Genomic DNA, 27317 nt, shown 5'->3' on the forward strand with positions numbered 1-27317 from the left:
GGTGGGAGCAATCATGTTGTTCCTCAAGGCTTACATACTTTGGAGAGATGGCAATTCTAAGTAGCAGATGAAGTATAGGCTTAGTGAGATGGCTGCTCAAGGCCCTTAGGCTCAACTTCAGGCCTAGACTCAGTGCAACCTCCAGAGACCACTGTGCAAAATGGCCTAGATTGAGGGAAGATAGGCAGGTGGGGGAGGGAGTTAAAGAGTGTGCCTGCAGCCGAATTGTATCATGTGACCAAGGGGATGCTGAAACAGCCATAACTTTGGACATGGGTCATTCACTCCATTCAGCACCATCATAATTTTGAACAGTCGAAGAACAAATGGTCGTTAAGTGAGGACTACTTGTATACTTATTGCAATGATGTTGGAAAATCAATTCTTACTATAATTATTTTTTGCTTGTTTATATGTTCTTATTTTCTTCTTTCCTTTCTACTTCTCTGCTTTTTTCTCTTCCTACCCTGTCTTGTCTGTACCTTCTACTTTTTATTTTTATTCTTTCTTTTTTCATTTTGTTGTAGCTCACACCAATGGTTCTCAACCTTTTCTTCATCATGGACCCCCTTTAAATACTTTTTGTGGCCACAGAGTGTGGCCACACAATCCCAAGATTTCACTCAAGATATAAATCGTAACATTTATTCGAGCTTTTGCAGACCCGCTTTGACAACACTGCAGGTCCCTAGGGATCCATCAACCATAGGATGAGAACCACTAGCTTACACTGTTCTAATGACAATCTTTAGTAACTTATTATGAAAAATAATTCTAGATGTTTCTGCATAAACGTGCAGAATAATATAATGCTACATGACATTAAGTAGATAGTGAAAACAATTTTTACTTAGACCTTTGCCAAAATTCCTTTAGAAATGCTGTAACTTGTTTTATTCCCTTATTGAAAAATATATAGATTGACTGGAATTAGCTTCCAAATTGTAGAAATGTAGAAGTGTTCATAATGGACTAGATTTTCAATATCATCCCATCCAATGAATTTCAACTCAGACATAAATTCCAAATAGGCCAGGACAGTTTGATCCCAGGACATGATTTTAGATGAAAGTTGAAAAGTGCTTTTGACACATTCTGGAATTGTCTAGGATTCATTCTTCAACAGTAGCAAGTAGATTTCATAGAAACAACAGGCAGAAGCAGTCATTTCATGTTAACCTTCTGGTATCTGGTTTAGGACACAATCTTAAAACAATCTGTTTTCTTTGACCACTAGCAATTTACCTTGCAACCTACAGAGAGTCTTGCATGTATCTACTCAGAAGTAAGACCTAATGTGGTAAATGGGACTTACTCCTAGACAATGCACATACATGCAGACTCCAATTTAGCAGACATTTGATGAGTTACAATGTCCCTACCAAAATCCAAATGAAATCTAAATAATCAATGGAATACAAATCAATAGTTTTGGTTATGCGACCTCATGGTTAACTTACTGTGGGATATGGATGAGAGCAGAATACAGTATATTTTCGGATGACACCATTTAATTTGATGGGAGGCAGCCAAGAAACAAACACAGTAGAAGCTGATGCTGCAGCTGCTTTAACTCCAGCAGGAGGACCTGGAACTATAAGAACAACATATGCAGCTGTTGAAGTTGGAGAAATAATTCAGTGCATATTAATGTGCAAAATGTAGCAAACCTCAAGACAAATTCTTGCCACAACCAATAAACCAGGGTGAAATAAGTGCTTTACAGAGTCAGCATATTGATACCAACAATCTGGTCAACGAAGCAGTGGAAGTGATGTGTGCCTGGAGGCTGTTGGGGTCTGGATGGGTGTCAACAAGCTCAAGCTCAACCCAGACAAGGCGGAGTGGCTGTGGGTCTTGCTTCCCAAGGACAATTCCATCTGTCCGTCCATTACCCTGGGGGAGGGGAATTATTGACCCCCTCAGAGAGGGTTCGCAACTTGGGCGTCCTCTTCGATCCACAGCTAACATTGGAACACCATCTTTCGGCTATGACGAGGAGGGCGTTTGCCCAGGTTCACCTGGTGAACCAGTTGCGGCCCTATTTGGACAGGGAGTCATTGCTCACAGTCGCTCATGCCCTCATCACTTTGAGGTTCGATTACTGCAATGCTCTCTACATGGGGCTACCTTAGAAAAGTGTTCGGAAACTTCAGATCGTGCAGAATGCGGCCGCGAGAGCCATCATGGGGCTTCCCAGATTCGCCCACATTTCTACAACACTCCGTGGCTTGCACTGGCTGCCGATCAGTTTCCGGTCACAATTCAAAGTGTTGGTTATGACCTTTAAAGCCCTACATGGCATTGGATCAGAGTATCTCCGGAACCGCCTGCTACCGCATGAATCCCAGCGACCGATAAGGTCCCACAGAGTTGGCCTTCTCCGGGTCCTTTTGACTAAACAATGTTGTTTGGCGGGCCCCAGGGGAAGAGCCTTCTCTGTGGCGGCCCCGGCCCTCTGGAATCAACTCCCCCCGGGAATTAGAACTGCCCCCACCCTCCTTGTCTTTTGTAAATTACTCAACACCCACCTATATTGCCAGGCATGGGGGAACTGAGACACCTTCCCCAGGCTTTTATATTTTATGTTTGGTATGTATGTGTTGTTTGGTTTTTAAATGATGGGGTTTTATATGTTTTTTCTTTTTTAATATTAGATTTGTTCCACTGTAACATTGTTTTTATTATTGTTGTGAGCTGCCCCAAGTCTTCGGAGAGGGGCGGCATACAAATCTAATAAATTATTATTAATTATTATTATTATCCTCATTTTATCAACTTCGGAAGGATGGAAGGCTGAGTCAACCTTGAGCTGGTGAGACTTGAACTGACAAACTGCAGGCAGTCAGCAGGCAGCAGAAATAGCCTGCAGTACTGCATTCTAACCACTGTGCTACCACAGCTCTTATATCCTATAATATCATAGCCAATGTTAGGTTGCACTTTTTTGATCAGTTTCTGCAACCAGACTGGAGGTAGCAAAGCAATTTTTGTACTGAACAGAGCAACCTCATAAATACCTATTTATTTATTAATCAAATCTATAGACCTTTACAAGAAGAACAAGCCTATGAAGTGAGGCGCTGCAAAGTCCCTGAGGGGAACGATGTCTTCAAAGGGACTTAGCCATGTAGCGTCACTCACGAACGTGAATCCTAGAAAGAAAACTTGGACACATTTCTCTCCGGGTGAAATGACACAGTATTGAGCTGTGCACCTCCTTTTATTGGGGGGAATATGCAAATGGGATTGATTACACGTACATGTCAAGTGATATACAAACATCCAATAACATAACCCTGAAACATGACACAACTTCCGAGTCCTTCCCATCTCCATATGGCACGTAACTAGTTTCTACTGAACAAATGTCTCTCATGGCCAATTTCCTGGGACCTTTTGTTGTTAATATAACTATCTCCTGTTTACCACAACGCAAGGTCTTTTTATCGCAGTCTTCGTCCTGTTTACCCCAGGGAATGTAAATTGTCTTTTGATCACACAGTTCTTTTCCTGTTGACACATTCTTGTTATTCTAAGAGAGCCACTGAATCGTTTTATGGCCAGTCACCTCCTAAGCAGATTTCACCAGAAATGCAGACTCACTTTGTGACCTACGTGCAGTCCTGTTCCTGGCTAATGGAATCGGAGTGTATAAGGCATTTGTTGTTAGAAGTCCAGATATCAAATCCTATCCTAACATGCTATGGCACTACAATGAAGTAGGCTGGGCTGAGAGAGATAGACTAACCCAAAGTCATTTTGGAAAATGGGGCTCCTTGCATCCCCCCAAAGAAGCACTTCTGTGTAGTGCAATGACTGCGAACAATCCAGACCGATAGTGCAGAACTTTCTTTTTTTCTCACATGGCTGTGATTCACATCTAGTCTACCTCGGAGAGCAAAACATCCAAATAAAATATTGTCAGAAGTTGCCTCAACACCTCTGATAATTTTTAAACCTCTGTATAATAGTGCCAGTGCAAGTTGAGGGTTTAGGTTTTGTAATGCTCAGCAATATGCTGAATGTTTTTTCAGCTTAGATATCTCTTATTGCCTAGAAGGAAATAGAAATTATTTTTGAATGGTTTTTGTTAATTTCAATAATCATAGTATTAATTTTAGGAAATGATCAAAGAGTCCTAAAATAATGTAAGGTTTGCCTCTTGAAACTTAAAATGGTGTTACTAGTGATGCAAATACTTTTATCAGGAAGAAGATAAGAGAAATTTGCACCGTTTGAGAGAATCTCGAAAAGTCAACCTGCATAAAGCTGATGGGATCATTCAAAAATGGTTTTACTTTAACTGGAGAGACCCTTTGTTTTTTAATGGCTATGGCAGTGACTTGGGAGACCAAAACAAATGACTTGGGAGACCAAAGAAATGACAGTGACTTGGGAGACCAAAGAAATGACAATTGGGGGCCTTGGCCTACATGGGTAGAAGCCAGCGGTGGGTTGCTCCCGGTTTGGACCAATAGCATGGGAGGCGGGAGTCTCTGCCAACCTGCCCAGGATACTTCTGTGCATGCGAAGAAGTAGTGCAAACATGTGCGCAAGTATGCACACACACAAACCAGTGGCAAAATATTTTGCAACCCACCACTGGTAGAAAAATGTTAGAAGAATGAAAAGTTATCATGATAAATGTCAGTTATCGGATCCCACTTAAAGCACATTGAACATTTTAAAATATGATTGGAAATGGGAGGAGAGCTTATGTAGTATAATTTATCAAATATTGCAAACACTATCAAATTTCAGTGAAAAACTAAAAATTGTAGCTACATTTTGCCTTGAAGTCTTAATGTCTTTCTGTAACACACACACACACACACACACACACACACACACAATTTCTTTCAGGGAAGCTGATTCAATTTAGGGAAGCAAGTTGGGAAGGCTCATATTGTTACGTTGCAGGATGCAAGAAATACGTTATAAGCAGAATATAATTGTTCTTTGTCTTAGACAATCTCGAGTCTATAAGTTAACATTTAAACAAACGTTTAAAGATTAACTAGAAGGAGAGAAGATAGAATAAAAGGAAAAACTTAGACGTGGGAGGAGGCAAAGTGAGTATGGCTAAAGTACAGTATAAAATCCAGAAATCCTACCATTCTAAACCAGATAGGACAGCATCCATTGCTTCCTACAGTGAGAATAGCTCTGCCCATTGATTCTCACTGTGCATAAGTAGCCAACTCAGTGAAGTCAGAAGAGCTTATACTACATACTGGTGTTTTTTCTGGGACTCTGGATTGAAATACATGTTGATAAGATACCGAGATAAAAGTGTGTAGTGTGCTGAGAGTACACACACACACACACACACACACACACACATACAAACACACACACAAAACACACATCAAATTTAGGTTCTCTCAGTTTCATTTTCAGAGGATACATACATACATACAGGGGTGGGCTACAGCCTGGACGGGGGGGGGGGGGGATGCAGTGGGGTAGTGAAAATGGAGCTCCACCCCAGAGCACTCAATTTGCACTGAAAGTTGTTGAAAGAAAATGCAGGACATCCTGCATAAGACACGCCCACAGTGTGGTAGCCCTTCACTGCATGCATACATGCATACATACATAATACTGTACATACATACATACAGTATATATAAATAAAATGCTAAATCATGTTTCATCAAATAATAAAAAATATTTTTTAAAGTAAAATTAGTACTAAATTCTAGACTATTTTGCAGCAGCTATGGATCTATCTATTAAGGGACACAGATTTATTGTTTTAATTAAGGTTTTGCAATGCATTATTTCTAATGAATGCAATAACTCAGCTCCCATGCTGTCACATACAACAGCCTTTGAAAATGCAATTTAAGCCTAGAGGATGGAGAGAAAATAACTGCATTTAAATTTTAATGCTCGGTGAAATAAATCCTTAGATGGAAAAGAAATTCTATAAATAACTCCATAAATAAATAATTCTATTTATAGTTTAAAAGAAATCCTAGCAAATGGAATAAACGAATATAAAAAAAGCCCAATATAATTTTTTTGCTGCAACATTCACTCTACTGTAAATGGAAACATTTTTTTTCACTGACTTCAACAAAGAATGAGCATATCTTAAAATTAGTCTTTTTATTGTTATCTCAGTCAAAACTTAATTTTATGTAAACAGATGTACTTAATTATGATTTTTTTAAAAGACAAGACTGAAAATGTAAGAAACATAAACACATACTGTATTGCTACTCTTCTTTATTTTATTTATTTATTTATTTTTAAATTTATTTATTTATTTATCATTAATTCATTAATTCAGTTTTTATGCTGCCCAACTCCCTAAGGCCTCTAGGTGGCTCACAACCAAAAATATAAAACATCCAAATAATACTAAAACCTCTAAAAATGTTTAAAAACAATTTAAATACAACAGTTAAACCATGCATAACATTTATGGCTGGATCTCAATGGTTACCACCATCAGATCAACAGCCCCAGGCCTGTTGGAAAAGACAGTTCTTCACTGCTTTCTGGAAGGTCAGTATGGTGGGAGTAGTTTAGATCTCAGGAGGCAACTGGTTCCAGAGAGTCAGAGCAGCCACAGAGAAGGCCCTCCCATGCAGACACGCCAGCCGACATTGTTTAGCTGACGGGACCCAGAGAGGACCAACTATGTGGGCCCTTATTGATCGCTGGGAGCTATGTGGTAATAATAATAATAATAACAATAATAATAATAATAATAACAACAATAATAATAATAATAATAATAGTAATAAAATAATAATAATAATAGTAATAATAATAATAATAATAATAATAATAACCCATAAATTAATTAAAACAGCCTATCATTCAATCTTTGAAACATACATTTTCTAACACATACACACTCTAAGCTAAAATACTCCCCCTCCCATTAAAATAAAAGTATAAAAGCACAATTTTAAATACAAGTATAAAGGCACAATTAATTTGAGTCAGAATATAAGATGATATAACTCTTATCCAGCCTGACATAATCCCCAGTTCTTCAGCATGAGGAGAAGGTTTTATTGTCCTTCTTCCTTAAAGTCCTGAAAAGTCCTGAATGGTTTATCAGAGTCCTGAGTTAAGAAGATTGGTAGAAGGCAGTCTCAAAGATAGTCTGGCTTTAAGGCATGTAGCAATTTAAAGGTAATGACCAACACCTTGAATTGCATCTAGAGACCAATCGGGAGCCAGTGCAGACCACAGAGGATTGATGCAATGTGGGTGTAACTAGCTGCCCCCTCAACAGCTCCCGCAGCTGCATTCTGGATCAATTGTGGTCTCCAACACTCCTCGGGGTAGCATCATGAATAGCATATTGCAGTAATCCAACCGTGAGCTGACAAGGGCATGAATGTCTATTAGAAGGGCCTCCTGATCCACATAGGGTAGCAACTGGTGCACTAGGTGTGAAAAGGTCCCCTTAGCTACAGCTGTCAGATATTGGTCTAATCTTAATTGTGAGTCTAGGAGGACACCCAAATTGCGAACCCATTCTGAGGGGGGTAATTCCCCCCCCCCCCGAACCAAGGATGGACAGTCGATATAGTCTTTCGGAGGCAATACCCACAGCCACTCGCTTTGATCAGGGTTAAGTGTCAGCCTATTAACTCCCATCCAGACCCTCACAGTTTCCAGTCATGGGCAATCATATCGACTGCTTCACTGAACTGACACGGGGTGGAGATATATAACTGGGCGTCATCAGCATATTGCTGATACCTCACCCCGTGTGGTTGGATAATTTTACCCAGTGGTTTCATGTAGATGTTAAATAGGAGAGGAGAGAGGACCAAACCCTGAGGCATCCTGCAAAAGAGGGGTCTGGGGGTCGATCTCTGTTCTCCTACCAACATCGACTGCAACAGGCCAAAGAGATAGGAGGAGAATTACCAGATCATAGTTCCTCACAACTGCTTCCTTTAATGGTTGCAGGAAGGACCCCTGCATCAAGGAAGTGTTAACCAAAGCCTGGAGCAGTCTCGTGTCACCTCCCTACTGGCCAAAACCAACCAGGAGGTATAAGGGTCCAATAAACACATGGAGGAACTTGTTGTTCCCATAGCCTTGTCCACATCCTCAGGATTCACAGGCTCAAATTCATCCCACACAATAGGATTAAGATCTATTCCAGTCATCTCGGTCAGAATTGCCCAATGAGAGTCCAGGACCATCCGAATCTGGGTGACTTCATCTGACAGAAACTGAACAAATTCCTCAGCTCTACTCTGCAAGGGCTCCTCTGTTTCCTCACCATTGAGAAGGGAACGAGTCACCCTAAAGAGGGGAGCTGGGCGCAAATCTGCAGACTCAATAAGTGTGGAAAAATGTGAACATTTTGCCACCCGTATTGCCACTAAGTTCTAATAAAGGCTCTTAACAGTGTTCGGTCAGATTCGGAGTTACTGGTTCTCTAGCATCGCTCTAGATGTCTCTTCTGGCGCTTCATCACCCGAAGCTCCTTGGTGAACCATGGAGCTTTCCTGGATCCATCACCATGCTGGAGGTCACAAAGGCACAATCTAGTCCAGTGCCCCTTATGACGCTCTGTTCCAGGCAATCACCAGAGACTCAGCCGGTTTCTGGACAAGGGAGTTAGGTACTTCCCCAAACTCCTTCTGGAATCCTGCAGGGTCGGTCCATTAGGAGTCTGGAGCAGAACTACTTAATTGGCTCTGCCTCCCTACAATGGGGGAGTGGAGCCTTAAAGTCTAACCTCAGCTGGAAATGATCTGACGATGACAAGGCAGAAGCATCTATACCCCTTAATTGCAGATCATGTCTTCACTGCCCCTCAAGTGTGCCCCCCCACCCCATGAGTTGGACACTGAACTGCTTGGGATAGTTCCATGATTGTCATGGAAGCCATGCACTGCTGAGCCACATCCAAGGATTCACCGAGCGATGGTAGATTGAAGTCCCCCAGCACCATAAGCCTGGGGAACTCCACCACCAACCCAGCTACCGCCTCTAGCAGCGCAGGCAGGGTTGTGGTAATGCAGCTGGGAGGCAGGTTTGTCAACAACTCCAGGATTTGTATTTATTGCATAAAAATACATATTATATTTATCTTTTTACCATTTTAAGAGGAAAAGAATCTATGTGCCCACAGCAGAACTCCAGAGGCAATGTCCACTGAATGTTACTGTGATGCATTCAAAGCACATCTAAGTTCAGAAACATCACAGGAAGATTTATTCCAAAACTTTCATAACAAATTAGCGCCTAAGATTAAGACAGAATGTGCCATAAACAAAGATCACAAAATAGTAGTTTATAATGAGCTAGGAGTATTTTTCTCTTTATCTTTATGGTGACATCCATCATCCTGGGCAATTGGTCAATGGGGAGAGGTGATGACAAACTCTGATAGATTGCTCCAAGGAGGCAAACCTACCTTCTCTAAAGATGTAGTTCACAGCAGGCCACAGGGAAATATCTAAGTTTCTATGATTATTGTCACAGTCATCATCATTTCACTGAAGGTGCATTTACAGAGATAAGTGACAATCTGATCAAAATCTAACAGCAGTGTTCCATTTCTACTAAGGATATTTTGGGTCTTACCATCCTCCTTTGTCCGTGTGAAAATCTGTTCACTCCTGACCCCATCTCCAGCTCGTGTGAATGCCAACACCTGAATGCTGTAATTGGTGTATTTTTCCAAACCATCAAGCTCTAATGATGGCTGTACTGTAGTGACATTTTTAATTTCTCCGAGCTCTATAGAACCGAAAATTAATTTGAGTTAGTGACAGTAGCACTTTTCTCCCAATAAGTGGTAGTTATATTGCTATGAGAACAGGCCAGTAAAACTTGGGACCAGCATAGAGACTAAGTTTATTAGGTTTATTAAATGAACATATTAAATTTCCGTGCTGTGCATTTAATCAAACATTTGCAATTGTCTTGTGGATAGAAAATTAACATGTCAAATAATTTGAAACTCACAATGTGCCCTTTTACCCCCACTATTTGTTGTTTAAGTACACTATTAAGTTATTGGGATTAGGAAATGATCTTATTTTGTTGTTAATTCATGAAAATATGCTTTAAAAATCAAAATATGTCCTTGCATTTTAAAAAATGGTTTAGTGCAAACCAGACTGATGTAAGAGACAAAATGGATCTTGGTTTCTTTTGTGGGAAACCAAATGTTTTGGATCCAATGAACCCTTTCATTTTGTCCTGTTTTAATGGAAGGAGCAATTTCAACTTACGTACCTTTTAAAAATATATATATTATATAACTTGACTAATTAACCAAGAATAATGATTGTGTGTAAAAGCACTCTTCCCAGAGAAAACTGAAATTGCCTTCCTGGACAGAGGTTCTTCTTGACAATGGGCAATCTTCTCTATCTTTCCTTAGCATTTACCCGCTAATTTGATTTGGAAAATTAGGACTTCTGCTTCACAATCTATATATAGTATACCCTTTATAAGTTGTAGGAATTCAATCTGTGAGTTCAATATGTTGAACAAAATGAGCATTACGGTCTAAGTCACACCTTCCATTTCTATTAAGTATCATAATAACCAATAAAAGATTACTCTATCAGCAATTGCTAAAGAAGCTACTTGTTGCTTTTGATCACTAGCATTATTAATCAATGATTTATTAAATACCCCTAAGGTTGGGTAGCATTACAAAATATCAGAAATGCTTCTAGTACTCCACTGATTTGAATTTTCTCCAAATTTCAGAATATGCAGGAATGGAACTGTATGTTAAGAATTCTTAACTATTCTGTTTTCCATGTCTAAATTATTAGTCTCTATATATCTAGCAAAAATCTTGATATAATTGTATGTATACAATATAGCTGTGTTAGGGTTTTTAACAATGGCATTTTGCTAATCCATAGAAGTACATCCCTGCAAAGGTAAAGTGCTACATAAAAATTTCTTGACATATAATGTACAGTATATTTGTTTGGAAGTGAGAGTGCACATTTATAGTGGGAACTGAATAATACAGTGCATGAAATCATTTTCAATTCCTAAAAGGTTCAATTATTAATAGAAACAGGCTGATTCTGTAATAGAAATTGGAAGAATTCTTTCAGCCTGGAAAGCATGCAACCAGAAAAATACTGATTTTGAGGAGTAAGTGTACTTACCTCCATCCAGAAGATTAGCCCAATATATGACCCTAAATCCCTGTAGAATTCCATTGAGGGCATCCTTGGCCAGTATGGACCAGGTGATAGAGATAGTTTCTGGTGATGTAGCAATGGCTTGGACATTCTCCGGAGGGGAACTAGGAACTGAAATTTGACAGTAATAGGTTTTGACTATGAATGCTATAAAAATAGTACGCACAAATTAACTTTGACATTTCTTCAATAAGCCTTTTAGGAGAGAGTGATAAGATTATTTTTAGTATGCTCTTGTAACATAATGTAGACAATTTGAAAATAATGCACCCTGTAACACGTTACATGAAATGCTAGGAATTAGGGTAAGATAGATATATGTATACAAAAATAAAATAATATATCAGAGAAGGAAGTTAATCCAGTTATGTTCAGAAGTATAGCTCAAATTACAATAACCTTCTAAGATGCAATCACTAAGAGATGTTATTTTCTTGTTAACATTTTGTTTTTCTACGTACTGAGTGGATAATTTTGGAAAGCCAGCTTCCCTAACTAGTGTTCTTTAATGTTTAAATATTTTTTTCAATAACTACTTCACAAATTGATTAAGACTCAGAAAATAAAATATCACCAATATTATCTATTAATATAAACTATTCAATTTTCTATAACAGTAAACAAAAAGAGCTCAAAGCTATCAGAAAAAACTTAGGACTTTTGTCACTAAAAGCTGTGAATAAAATTCATGAGAAGCTGGTGTTTTGTCTCTTTTTTCAGAGTGAGTAATAGGGAATCCCTGCTACACACACGCACACACACACACAATCTCTCAGCTGGAACAAAGCCAAAGCCTGTAAATGTTTGCATCCTAAAATAATCTCCTCGACAAGTTGCTGAACTCTAAATGGTAGTGATAGACAGACTATCAAAAATCTCTCTTAATCATATTAGATTGACTTGCAAACAGGTAAGGCTCTTTAAAGATATTTAAATAAGCACTTAAATATATACAATATTCACACACTCACCTGTGCCTCTATAAGAATATATGAATAAGAATTTCATTTCAGATTATATTTCTTGGTAACTATTTTAAGAATGCACTAATCACGTAAATCTTTGAGAATGTCCCTCACCAGTCCTAATAATAGTACATTCTTTTCCACACCTTTTGCTGATGGAATATAGCCACAAGAGGGCTCTCTTCTGCAGCTCTAAACAATTTGATAGCAATAGACTTAGAACACATATGTATAAGTGCCTTTTCCAAACAGTGTTTTTCAGTGAGTTCCTCTTTCATAATTCTCAAGCAGCTTGGAAAAAGCTGAGGTACAGCATACATTTTGTCTTTCTTAAGAAATGTCAGTTCTTAATAAAAGCTAATGCACCTTTTCTTGCTTTGCAAGGCAAGATACTGGAAATTCCAGGGTATGTATATTATTCCCCTCCTTCACAAATATTAGATTTAGTAGGTGAAGCAACTGTGAAATCTACTTATCTTCCCTACCGGTTTGGAAGTGCCTGCTTAGTGAGTACACACCACCATCACATACATTTTTTCACCCTCTCTGTACGCGCAGTAAGCGTTGCGCATGCACAGAGGATTAAAAACAAGAAAATGGTGATCTCCGGGCAGGTGGGCGGAGCCTTACGCTGCCGCCCCTGGTTCTCCAAACCCCCGGCAATCACCACTGCCAGTATGCTCGAATCAGGCCAGACCAGTAGTATTTCACTCCTGAAGTGGAAGAAATATGAATAGATTCTTTACTTTGTTATTTGTGCAGCAAGTGAATGGCTGACATATACACTGCTCAAAAAAAATAAAGGGAACACTCAAAGAACACATCCTAGATCTGAATGAATGAAATATTCTCATTGTACAATGTTGAATGTGCACAACAGCATGTAAAAGTGATTGTCAATCAGTGTTGCTTCCTAAGTGGACATTATATATACATTTCAAGCTGAAATCAGCAAGTGGATGGTTCATATATATATATATATGAGCCATCCACTTGCTGATTTCAGCTTGATGGGCATCTTGTAGAAATTGCCAGGATTCTTTATTAATAGCAAGATGTTGTTTGTGCTCAAATGTCTTTTATTTTCCACATGGAAAGGAAGGGGGGGGGCAGTACTTCAAATTCAAGAATCAATTCAAGGAGTACAACATAATTAGGACCACAACATTTGATATGCATTCAATAAAAGGCATCATAAAAAACTACTATTTCTTCATAGATATTCAAAAGCAGATTATCCCTAGGGAGCAATTTGGGAAGAAAGAGAAATAGCATCACAAAAGTGGGAAATAGAGATCCAACTACCCAAAATGATTCTCATTAACAGATTGCTCAAAACTGCTGCCAGATTATAGCATATACACTGATGCTTAAATGCAATCCTACTTTCTAAAAGATATAAACATATAAATTCTATGCATCCTCATTATGATGAAAACAGTGCTTTCAAGTTGAGTACCTACCATCCTCAAGTGTAGTAGTGATAATTTCTTGAGAAGATGGTCCTATTCCAGCTCGATTACATGCTTGCACAACCATGCCATATTGTGTGAATTTTTTAAGGTTATCTAAGGTATAAATTTCACTGTCTCCAGTAGTATCAATACTGATGATGTTGAACTGGAAATTGCCTCCTGCGCTGTATTCCCGGTAACCAATCTGATAACCACGAATAACTCCATTTTGCAAATGTTTCTTTGGTGCCTAAAGAAGTCAGATGTTGTATACACTTTCAACATAATAAAACATTACCATAATAAATTAAATGCTGAGAAAAATTTCCTCTCCCAAAGTCCATACTACAGTGTTCCCTCGATTTTCGTGGGAGATGCGTTCCGAGACCACCCGCGAAAGTCGAATTACCGCGAAGTAGAGATGCGGAAGTAAATACACTATTTTTGGCTATGAACAGTATCACAAGCCATCCCACAACACTTTAAACCTCTAAATTGCAATTTTCCATTCCCTTAGCAACCATTTAGATTATTACTCACCATGTTTATTTATTAAAGTTTATTTTTAAAAAATATTTATTAAAGGCAGATGAAAGTTTGGCCATGATATATGATGTCATTGGGCGGGAAAAACCGTGGTATAGGGAAAAAACCCATGAAGTATTTTTTAATTAATATTTTTGAAAAACCGTGGTATAGACATTTCGTGAAGTTCGAACCCGCGAAAATCGAGGGAACACTGTACTACAGATTAGGCTGAGCTCCAGGTTTATGATAAAGTTAAATATAAGTTGAATTAAAAATGTAATAGCAACATTTCTGAAGACATATTAGAAGTAGGAATATTTTCCCTTCTTATAACTGAAGCAATCATTACAGCGAAACTTTCTTTAAAGCTGTAATTATCAATTATGCTTGCAATAATCTAACCTTGTGCCCCAGACTGTAATTGTCCAAATATAAGTTTTATGGTTTTCTTTCTTTTATAGATAGAAATCCTTCTGTCACTGAATTTCAGATCCATAATGATTAATAGTAGAAACCAGTTTCCCCCAGTCTTAAAGTGTTAGATATTATCACCATTTCCCTCTCATTCGTGAAAATATTAATTCTAATTTCCTAGTGTGGATTCAGGAAAATTTTGTGATGATGATAAAAATAATAAATATTTTCCCTGAATCAAGTGCAAATGAAAGCAGAGTTACATTTTCTAATTTCAGAACAATCACTATTATTATGAATGTTACAAAAGATTTTACATTCCTTTACATTTTTCAATAAATAAATCCACAAACATTTATAAAATTAACCAAAATATTTAGATTGCATTTTAATTTAATTTAAATTCAATTTTAATTTAAATTCCTTTGGATCAAACATGACACATGTGGATTATTTGGATAGAACTATGTTGTTTTCTTGGCAACAATTTGGAAGTGACTGCCATTGTTTTATTTCAGGATGACTTTCAACTTCCTGGAAAAGCATATAGTTCCAGGGTATCATTGTGATCTCCATTCCATATACTAACCAGTCTGATACTGCTTAGCCATGCTCAACAACACAGGTGTTTAAATATGTGAGCTCTTCATGTGAACAATCTAACTTGTAACAGTAATGGTTGCATGAGGTATTGCGGATACAATTACAAAATTTTAGTTACTGGTACTTATAAATTCAACCTCATAATGTCTTAAAATGTCGTGGATAGCAAAGCAGAAGCTAAATATTATAAAAATCTACTGCCTATTTTCTTATAAGTTACCAATAATTATAGTGAGTCTTTTTTCCCTGAATGATGACAAGAATTTGAGATCTTAGATAAACATAATAACTTACATTTCTTCATAAATTTTGTTGTCTTAAATACAAAGGCAATTCTTTTCAGATAACCCTTCTGTTTCTATTCTTATTTTTCATAAGCACAAAAAGTATTACAAAAGCATGTTATGTTTTTTATAATGGAACTGAATAAGTTTTTTAAGTTTTGTGCACCAAGACAAATTCTTTGTGTGTCTATTTAAACCTGGCCTGTTTTATTCTATTCTATTCTATTCTGCTCTGCGCGGCACTGCACTATAGAATAGTATAGTATAGTATGCTATGCTATGCTATGTATGCTATACTTTTGGATGTGGTAATCTGAAGAGAACATCTAAGTACAACAGCAGAATGATTCCAGTATATTTATAAGCAGGTCCTTTATTAATTTGTTTTTTTAAAAATAAAACAAAAACATTGCAATTTATACCAGTTTTCTCATTTTTATTGATGAATCATGGCAGAGGGACATTGATTAGCAAATATATTAATTCACTATTAAGAGTCTTAAGTAACTCCTCAGTTCTCCAACATATAACAATTGCTAGCAGGATAATGTTTTAAAATCTTAACCAAAGTTGTTTAGGTGTTTTTACATGTGCCTTTTAATTTAATCCACTACCTCTTCTGTTAGAAAATAAGCTTGGTTAAAGCTCTTGAATCCAGTATACCTGAATAGATAAAATTTTATCATTTAAGTAGGGCATCACATTTTAAATATTGCAATCTTTGTGTCTATTAAACTGCTTCATTTCTACCCATATACACTGATAAGAAAAAATATTGGAAATATTGGAAAAAAGGGCATGGTGATCTGCAAAATTATAGAATAGGAAGGAAGCAGTTATAACATTAAGAGAACTGGGAATTCCCTATTTTCCTTCAGTAACTGGTTCCACTGTCATACTATTGCCAGAATTAGGAAAATATTCCTGCTATTCATCCAAAGTTTTCTTTCCAATAAATGATGATTGTTACTCTGTACCTAGTGTGATGGTAGAGAACAGATTATTGCCACCTTCTTTGCGCCATTAGATTGATGGAGACTGCTGTAATGTTCTCTTTACAAGCCTCTTCTCTGTGAACTAAATATACCAGATTCCTCTTTTTCAGTTCTTGTCCACTGATTAACTTTCACTGTCTTGCATTGTTTGTTCATGACTGTGGTATACGGTACACTTTAAAGTCTTTTTTCTAGATTAGTTGACAAAACCCAGTTGGCAATGGCTGATTTTAAAAAGCTATGGAGGGTTGGGTCTGGTTAGCGTTTGGATGTTAGACAACCAGTGGGGGGGAGGTCCCAGAAGTTGGTAATGGTAACCCTTTCAATATTAATGCCAGGAAAACAATGAATTCACCCTGAATGAAGGTCATATTTGAGGATACCTTATCATAACTTATCTTATTGACATGCAGAAAAGGGCATTTGGCATATCATTTGACTACAAGAAAAACCTCAATACATATATATTACAACTCTGCATTTATTTATTTATTTATTTATTACTTAGATTTGTATGCCGCCCCTCTCCGAAGACTCGGGGCGGCTCACAACATGTGGAAACAAATCATAAATAATTTGACAAATTTAAAATATTTAAAGATTTAAAACAGACCCCATATACTAACAGACATACACACAAGCATACCATATATAAATTAAACATGCCCAGGGGGAGATGTTTCAGTTCTCCCATGCCTGACGGCAAAGGTGGGTTTTAAGCAGTTTACGGAAGGCAGGAAGAGTAGGGGCAGTTCTAATCTCCGGGGGGAGTTGGTTCCAGAGGGCCGGTGCCGCCACAGAGAAGGCTCTTCCCCTGGGGCCCGCCAACCGACATTGTTTAGTTGACGGGACCTGGAGAAGGCCCACTCTGTGGGACCTAATCGGTCGCTGGGATTCGTGTGGCAGGAGGCGGTCTCGGAGATATTTTGGTCCAGTGCCATGAAGGGCTTTAAAGGTCATAACCAACACTTTGAATTGTGACCGGAAACTGATCGGCAGCCAATGCAGACTGCGGAGTGATGGTGAAACATGGGCATACCTAGGTAAGCCCATGACTGCTCTGGCAGCCGCATTCTGCACGATCTGAAGTTTCCGAACACTTTTCAAAGGTAGCCCCATGTAGAGAGCATTACAGTAGTCGAACCTCGAGGTGATGAGGGCATGAGTGACTGTGAGCAATGAGTCCCGGTCCAGATAGGGCCGCAACTGGTGCACCAGGCGAACCTGGGCAAACGCCCCCCTCGCCACAGCTGAGAGATGTTTTTCTAATGTGAGCTGTGGATCGAGGAGGACGCCCAAGTTGCGGACCCTCTCTGAGGGGGTCAATAATTCCCCCCCCAGGGTAATGGACAGACAGATGGGATTGTCCTTGGGAGGCAAAACCCACAGCCACTCCGTCTTATCCGGGTTGAGCTTGAGTCTGTTGACACCCATCCAGGCCCCAACAGCCTCCAGGCACCGGCACATCACTTCCACCGCTTCGTTGACTGGGCATGGGGTGAAGATGTAAAGCTGGGTATCATCTGCATATTGATGATACCTCACCCCATGTCCTTGGATGATCTCGCCCAGTGGTTTCATGTAGATGTTGAATAGCAGGGGGGAGAGGACCGACCCCTGAGGCACCCCACAAGGGAGAAACCTAGGAGTCGACCTCTGACCCCCCACTAACACCGACTGCGACCGGCCAGAGAGGTAGGAGGAGAACCACTGAAGAACAGTGCCTCCCACCCCCAACCCCTCCAGACGGTGCAGAAGGATACCATGGTCGATGGTATCGAAAGCCGCTGAGAGGTCAAGGAGCACCAGGACAGAGGATAAACCCCTGTCCCGGGCCCGCCAGAGATCATCCATCAACGCGACCAAAGCGGTTTCCGTGCTGTAACCGGGCCTGAAACCCGACTGCTGGGGACCTAGATAATCGGCTTCTTCCAAGGACCGCTGGAGCTGGAGTGCCACCACCTTCTCGACAACCCTCCCCATAAAGGGAAGGTTGGAGACTGGACGATAGTTGTTAAGGACAGCTGGGTCCAGGGAGGGCTTCTTGAGGAGGGGGCGCACGAGCGCTTCTTTATAGAGTGATGGAAAAACTCCCCTCCCCAAGGAAGCGTTGGTAATCTCCTGGGCCCAGCTCCGTGTCACCTCCCTGCTGGCCGAAACCAACCAGGAGGGACACGGATCCAGTAGACAGGTGGCGGAACTCACAGCTCCAATGGCCTTGTCCACTTCATCAGGTGTCACCAGATCAAACTCTTCCCAGACAGGTGGACAAGTACGTGCCCCAGTCACCTCGACTGACTCATTGTCAGTCGACTCTGTTTTACAATTGGAGTCGAGGTCGGCCCGGATCTGAGCGACTTTATCAGCGAAAAACGTGTTAAACTCCTCAGCACTACTCTGCAAGGGCTCCCCAACTCCCCCCTGGTTAAGAAGGGAGCGGGTCACCCTAAACAGAGCGGCCGGGCGGGATTCCGCTGATGCAATCAAGGCGGCATGGTACGCGCATCTTGCCGCCTTGAGCGCCACTTTGTAAGTCTTAATAAAAGCTCTTACAAGTGTTCGATCAGATTCAGACCTACTCTTCCTCCATCGCTTCTCTAGACGTCTCTTTTGGCGTTTCAACTCCCGGAGCTCCTCGTTGAACCATGGGGCTCTACGGGGTCTAGCGCCACGGAGAGGTCGCAAAGGCGCAATCCGGTCGAGAGCCTCCGCAGCAGCCGTATTCCAGGCCTCCGCAAGAGACTCCGCCGAACTGTGGATGAGTGCCTCTGGAATAACCCCAAGCGCCGTCTGAAAGCCCTCTGGGTCCATCAGGCGTCTGGGGCGGAACATCTTCATTGGTTCCGCCTCCCTGCGGGGAAGGATTGGAGCCAGGAAGTCAAGCCGTAGTAGAAAATGGTCTGACCATGACAAAGGAAATGCTTCTAAGCCCCTTAGTCTCAGACCATTTCTCAATTGCTCGGAAAGGAATACCATGTCAGGTGCGTGCCCTCCCTCGTGAGTCGGACCCTGTACTACTTGAGTCAGGTCCATGGCTGTCATGGTGGCCATGAACTCCTGTGCCAACCCAGAGGTTTCGCCGAGCGACGGCAGATTGAATTCCCCCAGGACAATGAGTCCGGGGAACTCCACCGCCAACCCGGCTACCTCCTCGAGTAGCACAGGCAGGGCTTTTGACACGCAGCTGGGAGGCAGGTACGTGAGAAATAAGCCCACCTGGACCCCTAAGTCCAACTTCAACAAGAGAGACTCACAACCCGCAATTTCCGGAGCAATGAGTCTAAGCAGGCAAAGGCTCTCCCTGGCTATAATAGCCACTCCTCCCCCCCTTCCCTGGGGTCGAGGTTGATGCCATATCTGAAACCCAGCTGGGCAAATTTCAGAGAGAGGAACACCTCCCTCCGGGCCCAGCCAGGTTTCAGTAATACACGCCAAGTTGGCCTCCTCATCCAGGATCAGATCCCGGATGAGGAGAGCTTTATTTACCATAGCATCAGGTGCTATTGTTTAATGTTATGTAAAATATTATGAATGTGAAACATTTCAAATTCCAAACATTTTGTTTTAGTTTGAAAGAATTGTGTAGTCCAAAATAAATGTGAAAATATAATAGCTGGGCAATAATCAAATTATAGGACAACCTACAATTCTAATTCCTCTATATTCATTTTTATCCAAATGGTGGGATTTTAACTGTTCAGATTAATAAGAAAAGATAGCCTCTCTTTTAAAGTCATTTTATATTAAAAATATGCAAACTGTGCTGCACTAAAAAGATATCTAAAATTATTTTACACTTATTTATTTAAACCTCCTCACAAATCTATTAAATGTATTCAATATAAATAATTTTCTAAATATTGGTTACATTTTGGTTCATGTGTACTAGCATTGTAATGCAAAAGTTCCAGCAACATTTCTCTAAAAATATTATCATATTATGGAAGTAATTGTGGATTAATCTAAACTTCCATTTAATTTATGTATTGTAGTTGCATTTCTGATCAAACAATATTCAAAATAGCACAAGCAAAGATGTGTGTGTGTGTGTGTGTGTGTGTATATATATATATATATATATATATATATATATATATATATATATATATATATATAATTGTATGTAAATTTATTTTAGCTTGAAGACATAATCTTTTTTAAATACATGTATATATTCACCTTCCAGGTTACCCTAATGCTTTGTGAAGATATGGGTTCAAGATGAACATCTTGAGGTGGTCCATCAGGAGCTGGCAAAAAGACAGATATATAAATTAAAATACTTAGTATTTTCTGGTGCTTCATAAAACAATATGCTATATCAGTAAACATTCTTAATTTCTAGAATATTGATATATAGCAAAGAGCAGTTGCAAATCTGTTGCTGTGCAGAACAACAAAATGATAACAAAACACATGACCCAATTAACTACATCCTGATCCAACCAACCATGTTGTCATTTCTGCAGCCTCCTCCTGTCTGACATGTGTAATGTTGAAGGTTTTCCATTTAAGGATGTTGGGTTTCCGTTTAGTGATGTTCTCGTTGTATTTACTCTTAGCCATTAAAGGACATATCACAGAAGCCTACAGTGGCCAAGAGGAACTAAACAGAGCCAAATCTCTGACTATTTCAACAACATTATTGATGAAGAATGTTAGATTGCATCCACAGCAAAGGTTTCATTGGGCAAAGAGGAATAACATACGGTAAGTTTCAAACAGCAAAAAATCATCTTCATGCTGTCTACATGGCAGGTTGAGGATGATATAAAAGAAATGTCATGAGGACATGTAATTAGAAATGGTACATGCCACGCTGGGTGAACGAGAACTCTTAGAAACCAGACATAACAGGTAAGAAATAGTAAGCTGAAATCAATGTACATTCAGAGGGCACAGAGAGACATTGATAAAAATGGCTGCAGTTCATTTCCAGGTCCAAATTCCTGATGTTAATTTTGATCTCAACATTAGAGAAGGATAAATTATGTATATGTATGTTTGTATGTGAAGGCATGGAAAAGTTATTTTAAGAAATTCAATTGTTCTGGATATACCGGAGTTATTAGCAATATGTAACCCTACAGAATTAGCAATATGTAACCCTACAGAATTAGCAATAGGTAACCCTACAGTAAGGAACGTAAGACTTAGTAATACTATATTTAACTGTGAAACATTATCATTTGCCTATCCATTTATAGGTAGCTTGAAGTTCTCCTATTTCACTCTGTAGGAATGATTCCACAATATGTAACCATCAAAGTAGAATTACATGAAAAAGATAATATTCTGCCCTCAGTACCTTTGGATCTAATATGCAATATTTTAAAAAAATATCTAGAATGTTTAAAAGTTCCATAAGGATTTATTTCCAGGAAATCCAACCATGCAGTAAGATGCCTTAAACAAGATCTAAGTATTTCCCACAAGATCATATGCTGCAACGTCCTGCCTGTCGGCAACTACTTCAGCTTCAACCACAACAACACAAGAGCACACAACAGATTTAAACTTAATATTAACCGCTCCAAACTTGACTGTAAAAAATATGACTTCAGTAACCGAGTTGTCGAAGCATGGAACTCATTACCGGACTCCATAGTGTCATCCCCAAACCCCCAACACTTTACCCTTAGATTATCTACGGTTGACCTATCCAGATTCCTAAGAGGTCAGTAAGGGGCGAGTACAAGTGCACTAGAGTGCCTTCCATCCCCTGTCCTATTGCTCTCCTATATCTCCTATACCTTTCTTCTATTCCTATATCTCTTCTTCTATTCTTTCATTGATATATTCTATTCCTATATCTTCTTTTCTATTATTTCTTAGATATATTTTACTATGAGTCTCTCCTCCATAACCTTAATCATGTATTTTATTATGTATACAGTGATCCCCCGGTTATTGCGTCCCCAACCATTGCGAACAGGGTAATTTGCGATTTTTGAACCCGGAAGTCAAAACACCATCTACGCATGCGTGCCCTTTTTCTATGGGCACGCATGCGTAGATGGGGCCCGGCAGATCAGCTGCTGGGCGGCTTCCCTGGGTCTTCCCCCTCTTGCTGGCGGGAGGGCGAGCAGCGGGCATCAGCAAGGAGTTTCCCCACCGCCTACGCAAACTCCTCGCTGCCGCCCGCCCTTCGCCCGCCCACGCCGTTCATTCTCGCCGCTTTCGAGCTGAGTCCTGAAGCAAATTCGCTCCAGGACTCAGCTCGAAAGCGCCGAGAGCCAGCGTGGACAAGCCGTTCGCTGGCGCTGGCTATCGGCGCTTTTGAGCTGAGTCCGGAAGCGAATTCGCTCCCGGACTCAGCTCGAAAGCGCCGAGAGCCAGCGTGGACAAGCCGTTCGTTGGCGCTGGCTATCGGCGCTTTTGAGCTGAGTCCGGAAGCGAATTCGCTCCCGGACTCAGCTCGAAAGCGCCGAGAGCCAGCGTGGACAAGCCGTTCGTTGGCGCTGGCTATCGGCGCTTTTGAGCTGAGTCCGGAAGCGAATTCGCTCCCGGACTCAGCTCGAAAGCGCCGAGAGCCAGCGTGGACAAGCCGTTCGTTGGCGCTGGCTATCGGCGCTTTTGAGCTGAGTCCGGAAGCGAATTCGCTCCCGGACTCAGCTCGAAAGTGCCGAGAGCCAGCGTGGACAAGCCGTTCGTTGGCGCTGGCTATCGGCGCTTTTGAGCTGAGTCCGGAAGCGAATTCGCTCCCGGACTCAGCTCGAAAGCGCCGAGAGCCAGCGTGGACAAGCCGTTCGTTGGCGCTGGCTATCGGCGCTTTTGAGCTGAGTCCGGAAGCGAATTCGCTCCCGGACTCAGCTCGAAAGCGCCGAGAGCCAGCGCCCCCCGGACCCCCAACCCGGGTTTGGGGGGCTGCTAGGAAGCCCCCCATGCCGGCGGCAAACAGCCGCACCGCCCCCAATCTTCGGCTCCTCGCTAGCGCTGTGGGAGTAAAAACACCATCTGCACATGCGCAGATGGTGTTTTTACTTCCGCAGCGCTACTTCGCGAAAACCCGCTCGTTGCGGGGGGTCCTGGAACGGAACCCTCGCAATGAGCGGGGGATCACTGTATATAGATATATACCCACTAAAACCCTCATTGTGTATTGGACAAAATAAATAAAAATAAATAAATAATTCAATGAAAAGTGGTCATATATATCAAATTGCTCTATATTTACCTGAAAATTGTGCCCACTGGTTACAGTGGTCACTTGTTCCCCCTCCCCAAACTAATGGTTATAAGATTGTAAATTTGAAAGAAATCAATCTGAACCCTCCAGATGTGTGGACCAATCGCTAAAAAAGTCTGGGAACTTTTTTAGCGATTGGTCCAGGTAAGCAGCAGGTAAGATCCAGTCTACTTTCATGCTTTTTCTCGTGACCTTCCAAGAACAGGCTCTCATAGAAAGTTTCTGATGTTCTTCTCCCCAAAAATCCTCCCTCAAATAAATCCACTCTGGAAAATAAGGGACTCTTGCAAATTCTTTGCAGGAGAATTGTTCAAAATAGAAAATCATTCAGGTTTGGTTAACATAACATAATTCATGAAGGGAATTTTGTCTCATTACTCAGGAATCATCTTTGCAGAAGCTTTTAAAATCTTTTTGACTATAGGGAAACCAGGATATATTTTTCCTCAAACTCGCTTAAACATATATCTCTCAAACCTTCAGCAAGAATTTATATTTGTTTTTTAAAAATAATTATCCAGTAATGAAAAGTAAGAAAAAAAATCAAATTTCTTAGAACACATACAAACATTCCAGGCATAAAAGTAAGAATATTCCATGCTATTTTTTTTTTAAAACCCTGTGCATATCCATTTATGTAGAATGTAACTCTGCTGCAAGTCTCTTACATTAAAAGAAATTTTAAAAAAATATTTTATTCTGTTAGATGCGAAAGCTTCCAGGAGTTGCTGCTGCTACAATTTATTAGAAAGTATGCAGGAGCTAAAACACGTTTGGCTAAAAATTAATGGAAGGACAGTGTAGATTCCATAACTCTCTTCTTTTTATGTGCTACCTTTAAATAAAATATAGCAGTTGCCTGAAGTCACAACGGTATATGATATGGAAGTACATCTCTTTCAGCAGTGCCCCTCCACTGCCCTCCCCTTTTTATTTTTTTGGTTTCATATTTCATGATGTTGCTTTTGCAAAATCTTCATTATGTACTATGCCTCAGGCTTCTTTCAGATGCTTGGGAATCTATACCCATTTAACATGCTTGCAGTAAGTGCGATGAACTAGAATAAACAAGGATAAATGGTTATGCTTCCATGTGTTCTGCATATATCCCCAGCTGATACCAAGGCAACAAATATTGTGACTCAGCTAAAATCTTAACCTCCCCCCCATCCCATTCCTTGTAAATTTGACATGCTTGATTATTCCATATAACCAGGGTGAAATACAGCAGGTTCTGACAGGTTCTTGAATAGTGCCAAAGGAGTGTGGGTGCATGCTATTGTGCCGGAAATATCCTGTTTCCCAACTTCTGGTGGGTCCAGTAGGCTTGTGTTTCACCTTCCCCAGGCTCCAAAGGCTTCCCTAGAGCTGGGGGAGGGTAAAAAACACCCTCCCCATCCCTCCAGAGACTCTCTGGAAGCCAAAAACGCCCTCCCAGAGCCTCTGTGCTAGCAAAAATCAGCTGGCCGGCACGCGCATGTACGTTGGAGCTGAGCTAGGGCAACGGCTCGCGTGCCAGCAGATATGACTCCATGTGCCATAGGTTCACCATCACTTTTATAGAGAATGGGTAATGGAAATTTTGAGTAGTTCAGAAAGCCAGTAGCGGAAAATTTAAGCAGTTTGGAGAACCGGCATATACCACCTCTGGCTGGCTCCAGAGTGGGGCGAGAATGGTGATTTTGCAGTATCCTTCCCCTGCCAAGCCTACCAAGCCAAGGCCACAGTAAAAAAAAAAAAAGGATTTCACCACTGCATATAACTGACCTTTAATTCAGCATGGAAAGGTTCAACTTCAGGTTGTACTTTCTAAGTGGGAAAGTTAATCTCTGAATTAATATAATTGGATTCTTCTGGAATATTAATTTTCAGTTAAATGAAAAATAGGAAGTATGACTGTTGTGGTTCAGTCTGGGACCCCTCCGGGAATGGCTGACCTTCTGTCGGTTTCCAGCTCAGAGGGAGAGGCTGAGGAACAGGAGGTGCAGACTGACGAGGAAGAGGAATCCCAGGCTGAAGAAGAAGGACAGCCAGAGTCCCACCAGGGGGAGCTCTCCCCAGCAAGCAGCCTGGATTCCTTAGGGGAAAATGCTCAAGACATCATAGATATGCGACAAAGGAGAGCTAATCAGAGACGGACTCAATTGGCTAAGTATTTCCAGCATTAGAGGCCACAAATGGGTTTGGGTGTGGTGCTCTTGGGAAAGGATAAAAGGCGGACCCACCCTTCCTGGCTTGTGGAGTTTTATCTTGGAGATTCGTGAGACCTGTCTGTGAACTTTGGTGGCTTACAATCCTGGTTTGTGCCTTGGACTATTGAAACCTTGGGGGGGTGTGCCAGCAAGAAGCTTGTGGTATTGACTGGACATCAGGACCCTGCTGTAACGTATTGTAGCTTGTCTGTTGTGAAGACAGGTTTTCCTTTGTGCTTATTTTTTCCAGCTATAAAATACTTTTGGCTTTTACCAGAGTGTCTGGCTGTTTTTTCAGTTGGTGTTGAGGTCTGGGAAAACCCAGACAGAACAATGACTAGTTAATTAAGCAAATAAAAACTATATAGAAGGTTCTGTAAGCATATGCATTACAGAAGAGGAGGGAGAGGAGAGACAAGAAGAGACTTTCCATAATGGGAAACACGTCCCACACTCAGGTTACTGTCAACAAATATCTCCGGGACTGCCTTCTGCCGCACAAATCCCAGCGACCGGTTAGGTCCCACAGAGTTGGCCTTCTCTGGGTCCCGTTGACAAAACAATGTCGTCTGGTGGGAACCAGGGGAAGAGCCTTCTCTGTGGCGGCCCCGACCCTCTGGAATCAACTCCCCCTGGAGATTAGGATTGCCCCACCCTCCTTGCCTTTCGCAAACTTCTTAAAACCCACCTCAGCCATCAGGCATGGGGAAATTGATTCACCTGGGCCGTTTCCGCTTTACATATGGTTTGTATGAGATGTATGATTGTTTTTTTATATGAAGGGTTTAAATTGTTTTAACCATTGGATTTGTATTGTTTTGTTGTTGTGAGCCGCTACAAGTCTCTGGAGAGGGGCGGCATACAAATCAAATCAAATCAAATCAAATCAAGTCAAGTCAAATCAAATCAAATCAAATCATAAATAAATAAATAAATAAATACAATTTGGAACTCACATGACAAGATGGCAGGTGATGTTTACCTCTCTATTCTGCCACAATGCCTTCTGATTTTTTTAATTGCATGGATTACTAATTTCTTCACTACAAATCATTGGAACAATATATTTTATTCCTTTCATTTAATATCACAGCATTATAATCTTTTAAAACTGAGGTAATTCTTGTATTATGAAGTAATACCAAAAGTAATACAGTAGTCCCTCACCTATCGCTGGTGTTATGTTCCAGACCTGGCCGCGATAGGTGAAATCTGCGATGGGGAATTTATCGACTGATAGTACTTATTTAAGTATTTATATTGTAATTGTTTGGTAAGTTTTCATTGTTTTAAGTGTTTATAAACCCTTCCCACACAGTATTTATTTTAGATACAGTATTTAAATACAGTATTTACAATTTTAGATATATATATATTTTTTAAAACCTGCCGATCGAGTTCGGCGGGCTGTTTAAATCTGCCGATCGACTTCCTCAGAAACCCGCGATGAAGTGAAGCCGCAGTAGGTGAAGCGCGGTATAGCGAGGGACTACTGTAATATGTTTTTGATTCTGTATTATCA

At 40.5% G+C, this 27317-nt stretch overlaps 1 protein-coding gene across 1 annotated transcript in view; it reads right to left on the reverse strand.

Annotated features, from left to right (window-relative positions):
• DSCAM (DS cell adhesion molecule) overlaps positions 1-27317 on the reverse strand; it is a 427464-nt gene that overhangs the window by 102448 nt on the left and 297699 nt on the right. The window contains exons 16-20 of the mRNA XM_070750468.1: positions 20594-20664; positions 13600-13840; positions 11136-11282; positions 9580-9735; positions 1461-1594 (exon numbers count right to left, since the gene is read on the reverse strand). Coding sequence (XP_070606569.1) covers positions 1461-1594; positions 9580-9735; positions 11136-11282; positions 13600-13840; positions 20594-20664 — 749 coding nt within the window. The remainder of the gene's footprint in view (positions 1-1460; positions 1595-9579; positions 9736-11135; positions 11283-13599; positions 13841-20593; positions 20665-27317) is intronic.

The sequence above is a fragment of the Erythrolamprus reginae genome, chromosome 4, assembly GCF_031021105.1.
Source record: "Erythrolamprus reginae isolate rEryReg1 chromosome 4, rEryReg1.hap1, whole genome shotgun sequence".
In the NCBI taxonomy this organism is placed as follows: domain Eukaryota; kingdom Metazoa; phylum Chordata; class Lepidosauria; order Squamata; family Dipsadidae; genus Erythrolamprus; species Erythrolamprus reginae.